This window comes from Pristis pectinata, chromosome 6 (genome assembly GCF_009764475.1).
Source record: "Pristis pectinata isolate sPriPec2 chromosome 6, sPriPec2.1.pri, whole genome shotgun sequence".
Taxonomy (NCBI): Eukaryota; Metazoa; Chordata; class Chondrichthyes; order Rhinopristiformes; family Pristidae; genus Pristis; species Pristis pectinata.
The window spans coordinates 25,129,659-25,143,367 of record NC_067410.1 but is presented as its reverse complement, the minus strand read 5'-3'; the positions used below and the strand labels follow the sequence as shown (position 1 = coordinate 25,143,367).

At 36.2% G+C, this 13,709-nt stretch overlaps 1 protein-coding gene across 3 annotated transcripts in view; it reads left to right on the top strand.

The window, feature by feature from the left end:
* arhgef3 (Rho guanine nucleotide exchange factor (GEF) 3) overlaps positions 1–13,709 on the top strand; it is a 230,507-nt gene that overhangs the window by 211,138 nt on the left and 5,660 nt on the right. For all 3 annotated transcript variants that reach the window (XM_052017800.1, XM_052017802.1, XM_052017801.1), the window contains 6 exons: positions 2,263–2,433; positions 5,658–5,720; positions 6,255–6,351; positions 6,530–6,606; positions 10,944–11,201; positions 13,469–13,639. In XM_052017800.1, coding sequence (XP_051873760.1) covers positions 2,263–2,433; positions 5,658–5,720; positions 6,255–6,351; positions 6,530–6,606; positions 10,944–11,201; positions 13,469–13,639 — 837 coding nt within the window. The remainder of the gene's footprint in view (positions 1–2,262; positions 2,434–5,657; positions 5,721–6,254; positions 6,352–6,529; positions 6,607–10,943; positions 11,202–13,468; positions 13,640–13,709) is intronic.

The window sequence follows — 13,709 nt, the reverse complement described above, 5'->3', positions numbered from 1 at the left end:
CCGTGAAAGCAAATTATGCTTTGGCTAGACTTGAGCTGTGCCTGGCAGCCTGTCTACTGCTGCAAGTATATTTGTACAGCTGTTGCAGGACTTTATTACTTGCAGCACTTATTCTGCAGGAACTTGAATATAAAGACTGTTTTCAAGGACAAATAGTTCTCATTTCTATTACAGGGACATTTTCACTAGTAAATGTAATGAACTACACTACTGATTCTATTAGCAAAGAAGGTGTGGAAGTTGTTGAGTTGGTGGGGGGTGGGTGAAATGCCCTGGAAATTGTAAGCTGCCTTTTAATTTCTGCAGGTTGGTAGTTTAATTGGTCATTGTAAATTGCCTCTGGTGTGTATATGAGTGGTAGAATCTTGTGGGAGTTGATGGGAATGTGGGGAGAATAAAAATGGAATTAGTGTAAATGAGCATTTGATGGTTGGGGTGGACATTGGGCAGGAGGTCCTGTTTCTGGCCCTATGACTCTAATTGCTGAGAGCTGAATTATGAACTTTTAAAAACACTTCTCAAAAAAATTTTTGAATAAGATGTGAAATGAACAAAATACATAAGACAGGTTAGTATGCGGAATCATGAAATGTTAACCTGAATGAAAATAATAAAAAACAAATCATTCAATAAGCATCAGATAAATAAGATAATCTGGTCCCCTATATTTCTGATTAAGGAATGCGTGGCTTACTTTAAAAGGTGCAGTATTCACAAACTGGAATATCTTTTCTCCTTGCCAGCAAATCCCTAACAGGAAAGTTAATTACACTGAGTCTCACCACTCGACATCATTGTGAGTTTTATTGAACATTGTTTTAGTCCCTGTAAATATTTGGGATGTAGCATTACTCATACAACAACATTGTTTCATAAATTCACCCAATTCACTTATGCTTAAATTAAGCATACAATATATACATTGATCAAGTTTGGAATAGTGCTGCAATTTTACACTAATGCTAAGCATGTAAGAGCAGGTTATATTCCACATTAGTGCAGAGATGTGTAGGTTTCTGATTCTGGACTTGCATTGAAACTGCAGTAGTACTTCCACAAAGCCGCAGTGTAAATGCATCTGAAATTATTCTGGTGTCAAATGTACATTGATCCAACTGGAATAAAAGTCCATTGCTGGTCCATTACTTTTTATTATAGCGTATAAAAGTAGGGGTGTGTTGATGAGGCTCTATAGGGCACTGGTGAGACCTCATTTGGAGTACTGTGTGCAGTTTTGGGCCCCTTATCTTAGAAAGGAGGTACTGAGGTTGGAGGGGGTTCAGAGAAGATTTACGAAAATGATTCCCGGAATGAAAGGGCTGACATACAAGGAGTGTTTTTCGGCTCTTGGACTATATTCATTGGAGTACAGAAGAATGAGAGGGGACCCCATAGAAACATTTTATTTCGAATGTTGAAAGGACTGGACAGAGTAGATGTGGCTGAGTTGTTTCACATGGTGGGTGAGTCCAGGGCAAGAGGGCACAATCTTAGAATTAGAGGGTACCCGTTTAGAACAGAGATGCGGAGAAATTTCTTTAACCAGGGGGTCATGGATTTATGGAATTTGTTGCCACATACAGCTGTGGAGGCCCGATCATTGGGGGGGGGTTTAAGGTGGAGATTGATAGGTATCTAATTAGTCGGGGTATCAAGGGATATGGGGAAAAGGCTGGGAATTGGGGCTAGATGGGAGAATAGTTTAGCTCCTAGTGAAGTGGCGGAGCAGACTCAATGGGCCAAATGGCCTACTTCTGCTCCTTTGTCTTGTGATCTTGTGGTGTGTGTACTTAGCAAGGTGGCATGTTATACATGACCAATAGCTTTATTTTATACATTCAATAAGTGATGTACATTACTTCGGTCAAGCTTTTCTGCATTGTACTGAAAAGTAATCCTTCTAATATTTTATATTAAATGGATTGGAGCTAATCAAAACCTGTTCCAGTGTCTCATATTTATGACTGGCTGGCAGAATCAACATCTGTTCTTGGTACTGCTGGACTAGTTATTATTGCAAGATATTAAAGTCTGTCTGTTTGATATGGTAGAAAAATCTTCTGGGCAAAGGTCCACTTCAAAACATAAATGTCACATTGCAATTCCTCTCATCTGCTGCATGTTGTAAAAGCAGTTTTCAATTTACAGTGACATTTGGAGTAAACTATTTCAATTACATTCATGTAACCCTTCTTCAACTGTTTTTTCTGCAGTGTTTTTGTGTAAGAAATCAGCAGCAATTCTTTCCTCTTTTTGTTTTAGCGTTCTATTAGCTTCCGAAATGACAGCCGGCCTGACATTTTCACTCCGAGACCCTCTTCCAGAAATGGTCCTGCTGTTATCACAAAGCGTCGAGATAGCAAACTATGGAGTGAAACATTTGACATCCGTGTCAATCAAATGCTCACAGCTAAGGAAATCAAAAGGCAAGAGGTAAGAGTGCAGACCAGCTGTAGAATAAATGAACCCACTTAATCATTGGTGGGCTTCAGTTCCAGTAATGTTCCCTGGATTAGAAGAATGATTCCCCTTCTGAGTCCAAATTCTCACAATGTTATTAGCTGAGGAGTGAGAGTTCCTCAAGGAGCAAGTTGAAACTATTTGGAGATGGAGATAAACACAAAAGATACCCCTAAAATTGTTTTTCCAAAAGAAGCTCAATAATAAAGAAAACTGCATTTCATTTATTATATTTCTCAGTGCTTTTAACTTCCATTTTTCTGTGAATAATTTTAGTTTCTGTAAATCCAATTGCAGACAGAGATATTGTGCTTGATGACCTACATTGGCTCCAGATTAAGCAATGCTTCCATTTTAAAATTTCCACTCTTGTTTTCAAATACTTTCACAGCCTTTCTCTGTAATCTCCAATAGCCCTATAAATCCATCTGCATTCCTTATTCTTAGACTTAATTGCCCTATTATTGGCAGGCACATCTTCTTCAGCCAAGGACCAAGCCTTGGAGTATTTTTCCCTAATTCTTTCTATCCCTTACTTTCTTTAAAATCATTCATTAAAACCTATCACTTTGTCCAAATTTTGAGCTATAAATCCTAAAACATCCTAGTGTAGCGGAATTCAATCTTGCTTGATAACATGCCTTTGAAATTACCTAGAACACTTGCTGCAATAAAGGCACAATATAAATTCAAGTCATCTTTGTAATTGCTATTACTGGCACCATGATCCAAGTTATAGAGAGCCAAATGCATTATCTTCATGAATTGAAATAAATGCTTATCAATAACTCCTGTAGTTGCTTAAAATGAATAATACATATTTTGATCATGTACAATCCTGCTCTAATTTTGCAAAGTCTTGCATGAAACTTATTTTCGGGTCAATACTGAAACTGCAGTACAACTTAGCAAAACATGCAGCCAGTTGGAAAAATCTTTCATGCAACGACTTCTCAGTGGATCTGGAGCTATGTTGTCATGAATTGCATATCTTAAGTCAGCCCAAATTCACTACCCTAGGACAGCAAACAATGAGAAGTTTTTGTGACTTTTCTATCATCTCCCATATCCAAAGGACAAAAAACATTGATAAAACATTATAGTGAAAATCATTTAATAACTCAGTGTTGGATGATATGTTGCTTGAATCTTTACCAAAAAAATGAAAGGCAGTTTTTAACCTTATACTTTACTGGTGCTGAGTATAAATGATTAGGGCTAGCTGAAGAGCCAAAGGAAGCATGGCCTTTAGATTAGAAGTATTAATGTATCAGCAGATCTCTCACTGGTGATGTGTGTTAATGTTTTGGAGACCACCATTGAACCATTTACTGGTTAAGGTAGCTTGTCCTTTCAAGGCCACTCCTCCAAATGTTGTTGCTTCTTGTAAAATCTTGAAGTTTATTTGAGGAATTTGTAATGTCCATGCCTCAGGCTTAGGACTTATTCTTTTTATTTAATATTTTGCAAATGAACTACACTTGTAGAGACTTTCAGAAACTGGGAAAGAGCCATCAGAGGCATTGGTATTCATATAGAAAAGAGAATAATGCTAGAAAACGGAAATGTAATTCCAATATTTAAAAATAAATTGAACTATGGATCATAGACTAATCAGCACAACAAGTGACTTAGGAAAGAAAATGTTAGATTTGGGGAACATGATAAAAATAATCATCAGTTTTTAAAATATAAAGTGTTTAATCAAGTTTTATTGTAAAATACAGCAGGCAGAAAAGAGCAATATGGTTAGCATAGACTTTAATATTGTTTTCATTAAGGTGCTACATTAGAAACTTTTATCAAAAGGTCATTGCAGACAAGGGGTGGCGAACAGAGTGGATTGAAAAATGGGTAGAAATTGGCAAACAAACTGTAGGATTAAAGGCGGCTCCTCAGAAAGGCAGAAGATGTAAAGTAGTTTTCCACAGAAATCTGTGCTAACTTGATTGCTGACTATATACAAAATGAACTTGGGGAATTGGATGTATAGAGTTGAAGTCTGCAATGCAATTTATAATGTGGAAGTCTACACCAAAGAGGGGAATATATAAATAGGATTGCAAAGTGGGTGGATAAATAATAAGAAAAAAATGTGTTGTGATCTGTGAGTGCTTCATTTTGGTGGAATTAGCAAGCTGCTTACCCCTCAAATGGTAAAACTAAATAGGATGGAAGAGATCTTGGAATTCAAATACACAAATAGCTAAAAGCAGCAGAATACATTGAAAGACATATAAATCCTTATTGGATACAGTTGGAGTACTATGGATAAGGAGCACACGAAGCTTTACGTGGACATTCCTAGAATTGATTGCATGCATCAGGAAAGATTTGAGCTAGTTAGGGTTGTTTTCAATGAAATGAAGATAACCAAGGGTACTAAAATTATGAAGGGTTTGCTAGGGTGGCTGTGGAAAACTCTTCACTACTTATAAATCCAAAGCAAAGAACAAACACGACAGCCACAGATAAATAAAGAGTTTAGGTACAATGTCTTTATGCAGAAAATGATGAGATTCTGGTAATTACTCTCATGTAGAGTGGTTGAAGAGATGACATTGATGCCTTTTAAATGGAGGCTTGATGCATTCATAAGGCAGAAGGGCATAGGGAATATCAAAACAATAACCAATGATATGGACCAGTCGGGCTGAGTGGATTTTATTTGCAAAAGAACACAGGATTCCATGTAAGTTCAGAACAGAGTGATATGTAGACTCTTGGTATTGTACTTGATGCAGAAGGCTATTTTAATATATTACCAAATTGCTTGTGGTAATTTTTTTTGTATATATCCAATATGACAATGATGTTCAGGAGAGTCTCAAAACTTTGTTCCTTATTATCTGAGAATGCTATAGATTTGACCCAGAATCTCTGGAAATTTTTGAAAGTTAACTGGACTCTGAAGATGGAAAGGTATACCTCTCCTTTCCTCCCTGTCCAGCCCTCAATCCCTGTCATTTTTGTCAGAAAATAAGCAAGTTTATTTTGAAAATATAAAATGACAGTTCAGCAGTTAGAACAAACATTGGGATTCACACTTCTGTCCAAGTGATTACATTCACGACTTGTTATTGGGTCAGCCAAAATGAAAGCATCACCTGAATAAGACTGCAGCTATGTACATAGTGATCAGTTTCCCTGCTATGATTAAATGATTCAGTTACTTTAATTAATTCTTCATTCTGCAGGCAATTTTTGAACTTTCCCAGGGAGAACAAGTTTTAATTGAAGACTTAAAGCTAGCAAAAAAGGTAATGTACGCTTCAGTTATGATTCTCAGATAAAACATGCTTCAGAATTTTACTCTGTTTTAATTGAGTAATTGAATAACCATACTTTGAAATTTATTGTTTTTAGTTTTGACTTTCATTGCCAATTTAATTTATCATTTAATGAGTTTACTAAATATTCCTGTTTCTGTTTCAATGCATCATCAGTGCTGTTAGCCAAATAATATGAAAGATGTGATTTTTTTTTCCTGCGGAGTAAGCATTCCACTGCAGTAATAATTCATACACAGTGCTATGGAAATATTGGCCTCAGGTGCAAGCTGCTATAAAATGTCCTTGAATTAATTGTGGGATCACAACATTTGTTTTAAGCTGTTTTTTCCCTGAAGTTAAATTTGATTTAAAAAATCTTGTTGTGGAATTAATCTGATTACAAAAGTACAACTATAAACAATAACTAGTTGATGATATTTAATGAAATGTGCTCTTGGTAAAATGTAATTTCTAAATGGAACAGAAAGATCATCATATATTCAGCACTGTACTCTCTTGCAGGCTTATCACGATCCTATGCTCAAACTCTCCATTATGACTGAACAGGAGCTGAATCAGATATTTGGAACACTGGACTCCCTTATTCCCTTGCATGAAGGTATGGCCTTCATCTTATACAAAGCAAACAAATGTTGCAGAGAGGTTGCTACAGATGTAATAAAGAACTTAATGGTTCACAAGAAATGATGTCATGCTTCAGTAAATGTTTGCATACTTCCTCTTGAGGAAATCCTCCTTGCTTTGACCCACACATTTCCTCATTTATTTTTGGTCAGATCTTCTGAGTCGGCTCCGGGAAGCCAGGAAACCAGATGGGACAACAGAACATGTTGGCCACATCCTTGTAGGCTGGGTAAGAAAGTGATTCAACCTTTCTATTATTGTATCAACATTTATAGAAGTTTAAATGGTACATTTGTGTCAGCTGTCCCCAAAACATTCTCTTGCAGGCAATGAAAATACTTGGCAGATTTGCTAAATCCCGATGCCATGAAAAACTAACTCTTTGTTTTAAAAAAGTTTTTAAATTCTGTTTTGGCAAATCCAGCAGCTTTGTATTGGTATTGCTGCTAGCTTCCTCAGGCCCAAACTTCAATGCACAAATATCTCATCTGCACCAAAATAAAAATGTGAAATTTATATGGAAAAATCGTGAATACTCCCCTTTTAAAGTATGCAACGAGGAATTTGAGTTTGTTAATGATGTCTTTCAGACATTTTATCATCTTGTTTAATGTTTGGCAGAGAGGCATTCAAGTAACCAGCACTTTATCTGTATATATCACAGAACAAGATAGAAAACATTTCTTTAGATATTCTAGCATTTTATATCAACACTTATTCTTTACTGGTTTTCAGTATCTGGTGGAAGGTTTTAGTTAAAAATAAATCTTGGGGTTTTAATTCTGCTTTAAAACAAATTACTCATGGATAAAATTAAGATTTCAGTCATGCCTTAGAGCTCTGCTGGAGTTGGTTAATATTTCCATTTTATAAAACTAATTGTTCAGTTCACAGAATATGTAATCAGAGAGATATAGAAGCAAGATGAAACTGAAAGATCCATGAAGATTAGTAGACTTGGCATTCAACATTTCCAAACTCAACAAAATGTTGAACAACATACGCAAAACAGCAGATTGAGAAGTTTGTGTGCAAATAGTACAGTTTTTAGAACTTACCAAGAAACAGAGGAATGTCTGGGTTATGCAATATGAGCTGAGAAGAGCCATTAGATCAATTCCTTGTATGAAAGGTCTGAATTACAAAGAAAAAAATGGTAAAACTTGGACTTCTCAGCCTCAAAAGAAGGCACCTCAGGTGTCGTTGCTGGAGCAATTCAGAGTAATTAAGGGAACAGAATAAGTAAATCTGTAAATTATATTGCACAAGCTGGGCAAGCTGCTAAATGGAAAATTTAGGAAATTCTTTACACGCTGGCGAAGACTAGGAAGACAAAAGTGAATTTGAAACAAAATGGAGGGGAAACTTTTTTCTGGTGGGGATGGGAACATGGTCTTTGTCCAGCTAATAAGAACATAAAAACTAGAGCAGGATTAAGCCATTCAGCCCCTCTCATTTACCCTGCTATTCAATAAGATCATTGCCGACCTTTTACTTCTGTGCCACTTTCTTGCATTTTAAGCCCATCTCCCTAGATTCCTTAGAGTCATAGAATTCTACAGCAAAGAAACAGGCCTTTCAGTCCACCATGTGCATGCCGACCATTTTGTCCATTTACGCAAATCCCATTTACCTAAAATAGGTCCGTATCCTTCTATGCCTTGTCTACTTAAGTGCTTGTCTGAATGCCTTCAACATAGTGATTGTTTCTGACTCCACCACCACCTCTGGCAGCAAATTCCAGATATCAACCACTTTCTGCATGGGGGAAAAACTTTCCCCTGAAGTCCCCTTGAAAACTCCTTCCTCTCACCTTAAACCTATCTCCTCTTGTTTTTGATACCTCTACCATGGGAATAAGATTCCGACTATTTATCTATGTCTCTTATAATTTTACATGCCTCTATCAAGTCACCTCACAGCCTCCTTCGCTCCATCACACTCTGGATGAATATATTTTTCTCATCTTAGATCAGAAAGGCCAACCCCTTATTTTCAGACTGGTTCCAGACACACCAGCTGGGTGAAGCATCTATCCTGTCAAATCCCCCAAAAAGTTATGCTTTAATGAGATCAAATCTCATTCTTCTAATCTCAATAGAGTGTAGACACAGTCTGCTCAAGTTACACCCATCTCATCCCAGGAATCAACCTGATGAATCTTTGTTGTATTCCTTGTGTCACAAGTATACCCTTCTTTAGAAAATGAGACCAGACCTGTATCCAATTTTCTAGATGCAGTCTCACCAGGGCACCGTATAATTAATGTTACTTTTGTACTTAAGTCCTCTTGCAAAAAAAGTCAACAAATTAACCTTCCTAATTTCTTGCTATACATGCATGTTAATTTTCAATTATTCATTAATCCATGTTAAATGTGCTTAATCCTATTTTACTTATGTCCTGTTACCACTTAATAATAGATTCTAGTAATTTCCTTACTACTGATGTCAGCCTAACTTGTCTGTTGTCCTGCTTTTATATCTCCCTTCTTAAATAATGCTTCTTATAATAATTCTTAAATTGGAAGGTAGCATTTGCTAACTTCCAATCCCAGGGAACCATTCTAGAATTTATGGAATGCCATATAAAAGAATTAAACACAGAATATTTGATGGTACTCTTGATTCTGCTTTCCATAGGTGCTGATATGTAAGGGTGGAGTGCTGAAAGACTGGGACTGTTTTTGTTCTTCCTCCAATGAATCTTAGTGGCATAAAAATGCAGTGAAGAGGCAGAGGTGGTTTGTGGAAGTTGAAGCCCTTTGTTACATCCATTTTGCTGGAGCATCTATAACAATTAGACTCCATTTCCTCATAAAGAGGAATATTATTTACAGAAGTAATCAGAAGTTTCAACATTTCTGGAAATGGAAGCACTCCTATTTGTGGCCTCCTGGTTACTGATCATCTGTTGCTGAAGAAATGCAAAATTAACAATTCTTGGTGCAGCACAGTAGAAGAGTGGAAACTGATACAGGGAGGTCATGGATCCCATACATTAAATACAAAGTTGTTAATTTGTTTCTAAACGTTTAGACAGGATTCTGACTTGGAGGTGTTCACTCATATTCCAGTGGATGGTAGCTTTGCACCAAATGTTCCTCAGCCAAATGTCTGAATCTGTGTTATCTCTCAAACTGAGCAGGATTACTATTGCAACAATGCATCATCGGCCGGGTAAAACTAACCTGTCTCAGGATGGTCTAAACCCAACTCACGTTCCCAATTAATTAATTAATTGAAAATGACTAGCTTCTTTTGTTCTTTTCAAACAGAATTGTTTCTGAAAGGCCTTCCATAATGGCAAGTCCTTTAGTCAAAGAAAATTAAAGGGCTTCATAGTCTGCTAGGATCATCCAATTTTAAATAACAAATATAAAATTCCTGGCAAAGGAAATAGTATTATAGATGGAAGTATTTGTCCAGTGATGGAAGTATTTGTCCAGCTATTAAACAGTTAATGTGGAGATGGGAGATGTACAGCATTGTGATCATCCCTTTATCTGATTTGCATAGCTGCTGTTTTGCATGTCTGTAACTGGAACATTCCTTTAAAAGCGCGAAAGGGGATAAAATCCCCAGATCTTACAAAACGTCTCTTCCATTCATATTGGATAAATTAGTTCTACTTTCTGCTACAAGTTAAAATAATTTTGTAATATTCCTGATTATTTTTGTAGTGGATCATGGCTCATTTACATTTCATAATGGATTCCATAATGCCAATTTTGCCAGTCTCACTTTGAGTTGTTTTGCTTGGTAGTCATTAGCTGCAGTGCAGTATTCTTGAAGAAGCCCTGCATGTAGTGCCATTCAGTAGCTATTAATAGGTTCACCCTGCTGCATGCAATGGCTTTATATTTTGCTGTACCTGGCTTGATCTATACAATCTGTTTGGTTAATTGTTCTCAACTTTCAGCTGAAGGACACTTTGAAAAATCATGTGTGCTTTTTGATGAGTTGATTATAATTCAGCTTCATAAACTTCAACCTTCCCTTAAAAGTCTCAACTGTGAATACATTTTACCAATGTATTAGGTTGTGTCCTAACTACTATGTGAAATATCAGAAATACAACAATTTTACTGGAGTATGAATAAATTATAGTCATTGTAACAGGTGCTGCTTCGACTGAAATGAGCTACATCGACTTCAACTTTAAACCTTTTGGACCTAAAATAATTTGAAATCATAAATGAAATTCTGTGGCTGTGGAAATAATGCATCGCCATGGTAGCTTGCAACTCGGGTACCTTGCTGAAATGATCAGTACCTTTTCTCACCAAGTTTTAGTTACTCATTCTGTGATCACTGTAGTTGCTAGAAAGACACACAGACTAGTAAACAGCTGTAAGAGAAAGAACAGAGTTGATAAAAGGATACAAACCAGAATTGTTATAACCTGATTTTTACAAGTGGTAACCGAGCTGCAATATATTTCCAGTATTTCTGCGTCTGATTAAATTTGAGGCAAATGTGATTCGATGATATTGTAGAATAGCAGTGATTCTGAAAGTACATCTGTTTGGCCTGAATTTTAAAACTTATTTTTTCTTCTCTTTAGCTTCCATGTTTAAACTCCTACGATAGTTACTGCAGCAACCAAGTAGCAGCCAAGGCCCTTTTGGATCACAAGAAACAAGATCATAGAGTACATGACTTCCTTCAACGTTGTTTAGAATCTCCCTTTAGTCGCAAGCTGGACCTTTGGAATTTTCTGGATATTCCACGTAGTCGATTGGTGAAGTACCCCCTGCTCTTAAAAGAGATCCTCAGACATACTCCAAATGACCACCCAGATAAGCAGCACTTGGAAGAAGCAGTAAGTAACAAAGGGAATTCATTGTGATAGTGCAGTCTTCTGCCATTTGTGCAGAAAAGACACAAAATTGGTTGAGCTATAGAATAAAAGCTGAATAAGAAAATGAGGTTTTGAAAGCAGCAAGATGGTCAGATCATTGATTCTGAGTTCGCTATAATGTAGAATTTCCTTCAAATTATTTTCACTTATTGGCTAAATCTTGTTTAAAAAAACTGTTATATCGTGGTTACCTCTAAAGGGAGATAAATATTTCCTCGGTCTGTTCATTTGCATGCCAATTGATACATGCATTGGTATAAAACTGATGGCATGCTCCTTTGATAGTGATCCATTGTCTTTCAAGTCCCCAATTCTCCTCATGTCAGAGATCTATTTTGGAACTAGTGAGCATAGTTAATCACAAGGAAACTACAGTGCACCCTTTAACTACACGTCCATACAGCGCAGTAGATAAGATTGGAAGACCATGTGCCCCTTTCCTTTCTCTTACTTCACCACAATTTTCACCGACTGTTTATTTGGACAAAATTACAAATACACAAACGTCATTTGCAAGGCACATCGCATAGCTGACCTGAACTTAAAAGCACTCAAATCTCTTTGCACTGGAGGAAAACAGGGTTTTTAGGAACCTTCATTTAAAGAAATAACACAGAAATGCTGGAAATATTCCACATGTGAAGTGAGAAACAGAATTAATGTTTCTGAGAGATGCAACAATAACTCGCTTTCTCTTTCCACAAGTAGTACCTGATCTTCTGAGTACTTCTAGCAATTCCTGTTTTTATTTCAGATTTCTAGCATCTGCAGTATTTTACTTTCTCCACTTAAGCTGGTTAAAATAAATCCTGCAACTACTTTTGTGCTCATTATAGAGAAATCAATTCATCTATTCTGATTTATACATCAATCCTGTACTATTCATTCAAGGATTTGATATTAAATGAGAAGAGGGAAATGTCATTGAATATATCTTTTTACTTTTTAACTAAAATAATCAGCCCACTAATACTAAAAGGTTATAGACTTTTTTGAAAACAGAGTAAAATAGTGTTCACCGATTTAAATGCAAGAATGAAACTTAATTTTTTGTTCTTTTGTTATTCAGTTGAATAAAAAGATTGAAAATAAGGATTTGTGTATCCCTTCTCTCTTGTCTATTGATTTTGATCTCAAAAGAATTGAAATGCATTTCTCTTGTTGTCAAAAGCCACTGATTGGATACTGTCAAAGCTGCCAGAGTGCATTAAAAGTACTTGACAGCAGTGATGAGATACAAACCAGATCAGGTTTTTCATTGAATCTCCATTAATCCAGCTTTGAAATTTCAGAAGTGCTGATGGATAAGATTCCATCAAGCAACCAGCTTCACCCTATTGCCATTTGAAAAACAGTGATTAGTTTGTAGTCAGACAGTAAAAATTTAACACTACTCAACACCTAACTTTTTTTTCAGTTTCATGTCAAAGTTATGCTTTAATTCCTAAACTTTACAAGGGGAGTTTAATACTTTCTCAAAACTATAGCTTTCAAAGACTTAATCCTTAATAAAATGTTGACATAAATATTATTCACATATTTTTACTTCCTTGTGTTACATTAAAATTCTAGCATGTCTCTAATTCAGCTACTTCTAGATATGTGCAGCCCTCAGATATGAACGTTAATGCCCCTCTTAGCACAAAACGCTGAAGGTCTGGGTTGAAGGGAAAGTGTGAAGATATAAATAAACAACGATGGTCTTTCATTGGGCAGGGATTAGTCTGATACAGCTGTTAGTTGCGAGTGATTTGACATTCAAGAAAAGCAAATTGCAGAGTTAAGACCTCCAGAGGAATGATGACACATGCAAGAATTCCTGAATTGCAGAATGCTCAAAATAAATGTGGTCCGTGTGATTGTGTTCTAAAAATATTCAAATCACTAAAAACATTTTTACATGCAGATACTTTCTCCTCTGATGGAAACTAGTTTTGCATCTGGATTTTGGGGTGAGAAAGTCAGAGAGTTTGGGGTAGTGTTTAATTTACAGTCAAGTCCCAATAAATGTTTAGGTTAATATTAAATTTTAATATGCAATATCATGTATCTTAGAATATTGAGTTTTTTTGCCCAGACAGTTGGACTTCAACTTCTGGCTCAGACTGACATTAAAGAAATGGCTTGTATTTTACTTCTCTGCTATGATGAGGGAACACAGTTTTACTAATTTTCTGCTGAGTTTATTGATCCATGTGACTCACTGTCCATTCTGTTTTGTGCTTCAGATTAATATTGTTCAAGGGATTGTAGCTGAAATCAACAAGAAGACTGGTGAATCAGAATGCCAATTTTATAAGGAAAGACTGGTCTTTCTTGAGGAGAGTCAAAAAGATCCTCTGATTGAAAATTCTAAAGTGCTGTGCTGTCATGGAGACTTGAAGAACAATAGAGGAGCAGTAAGTCATCTATGATTTCCTGTTTTCCCATTCTACGCTTTCCTTGAAATAGTCCTTTGAGTTATCACTA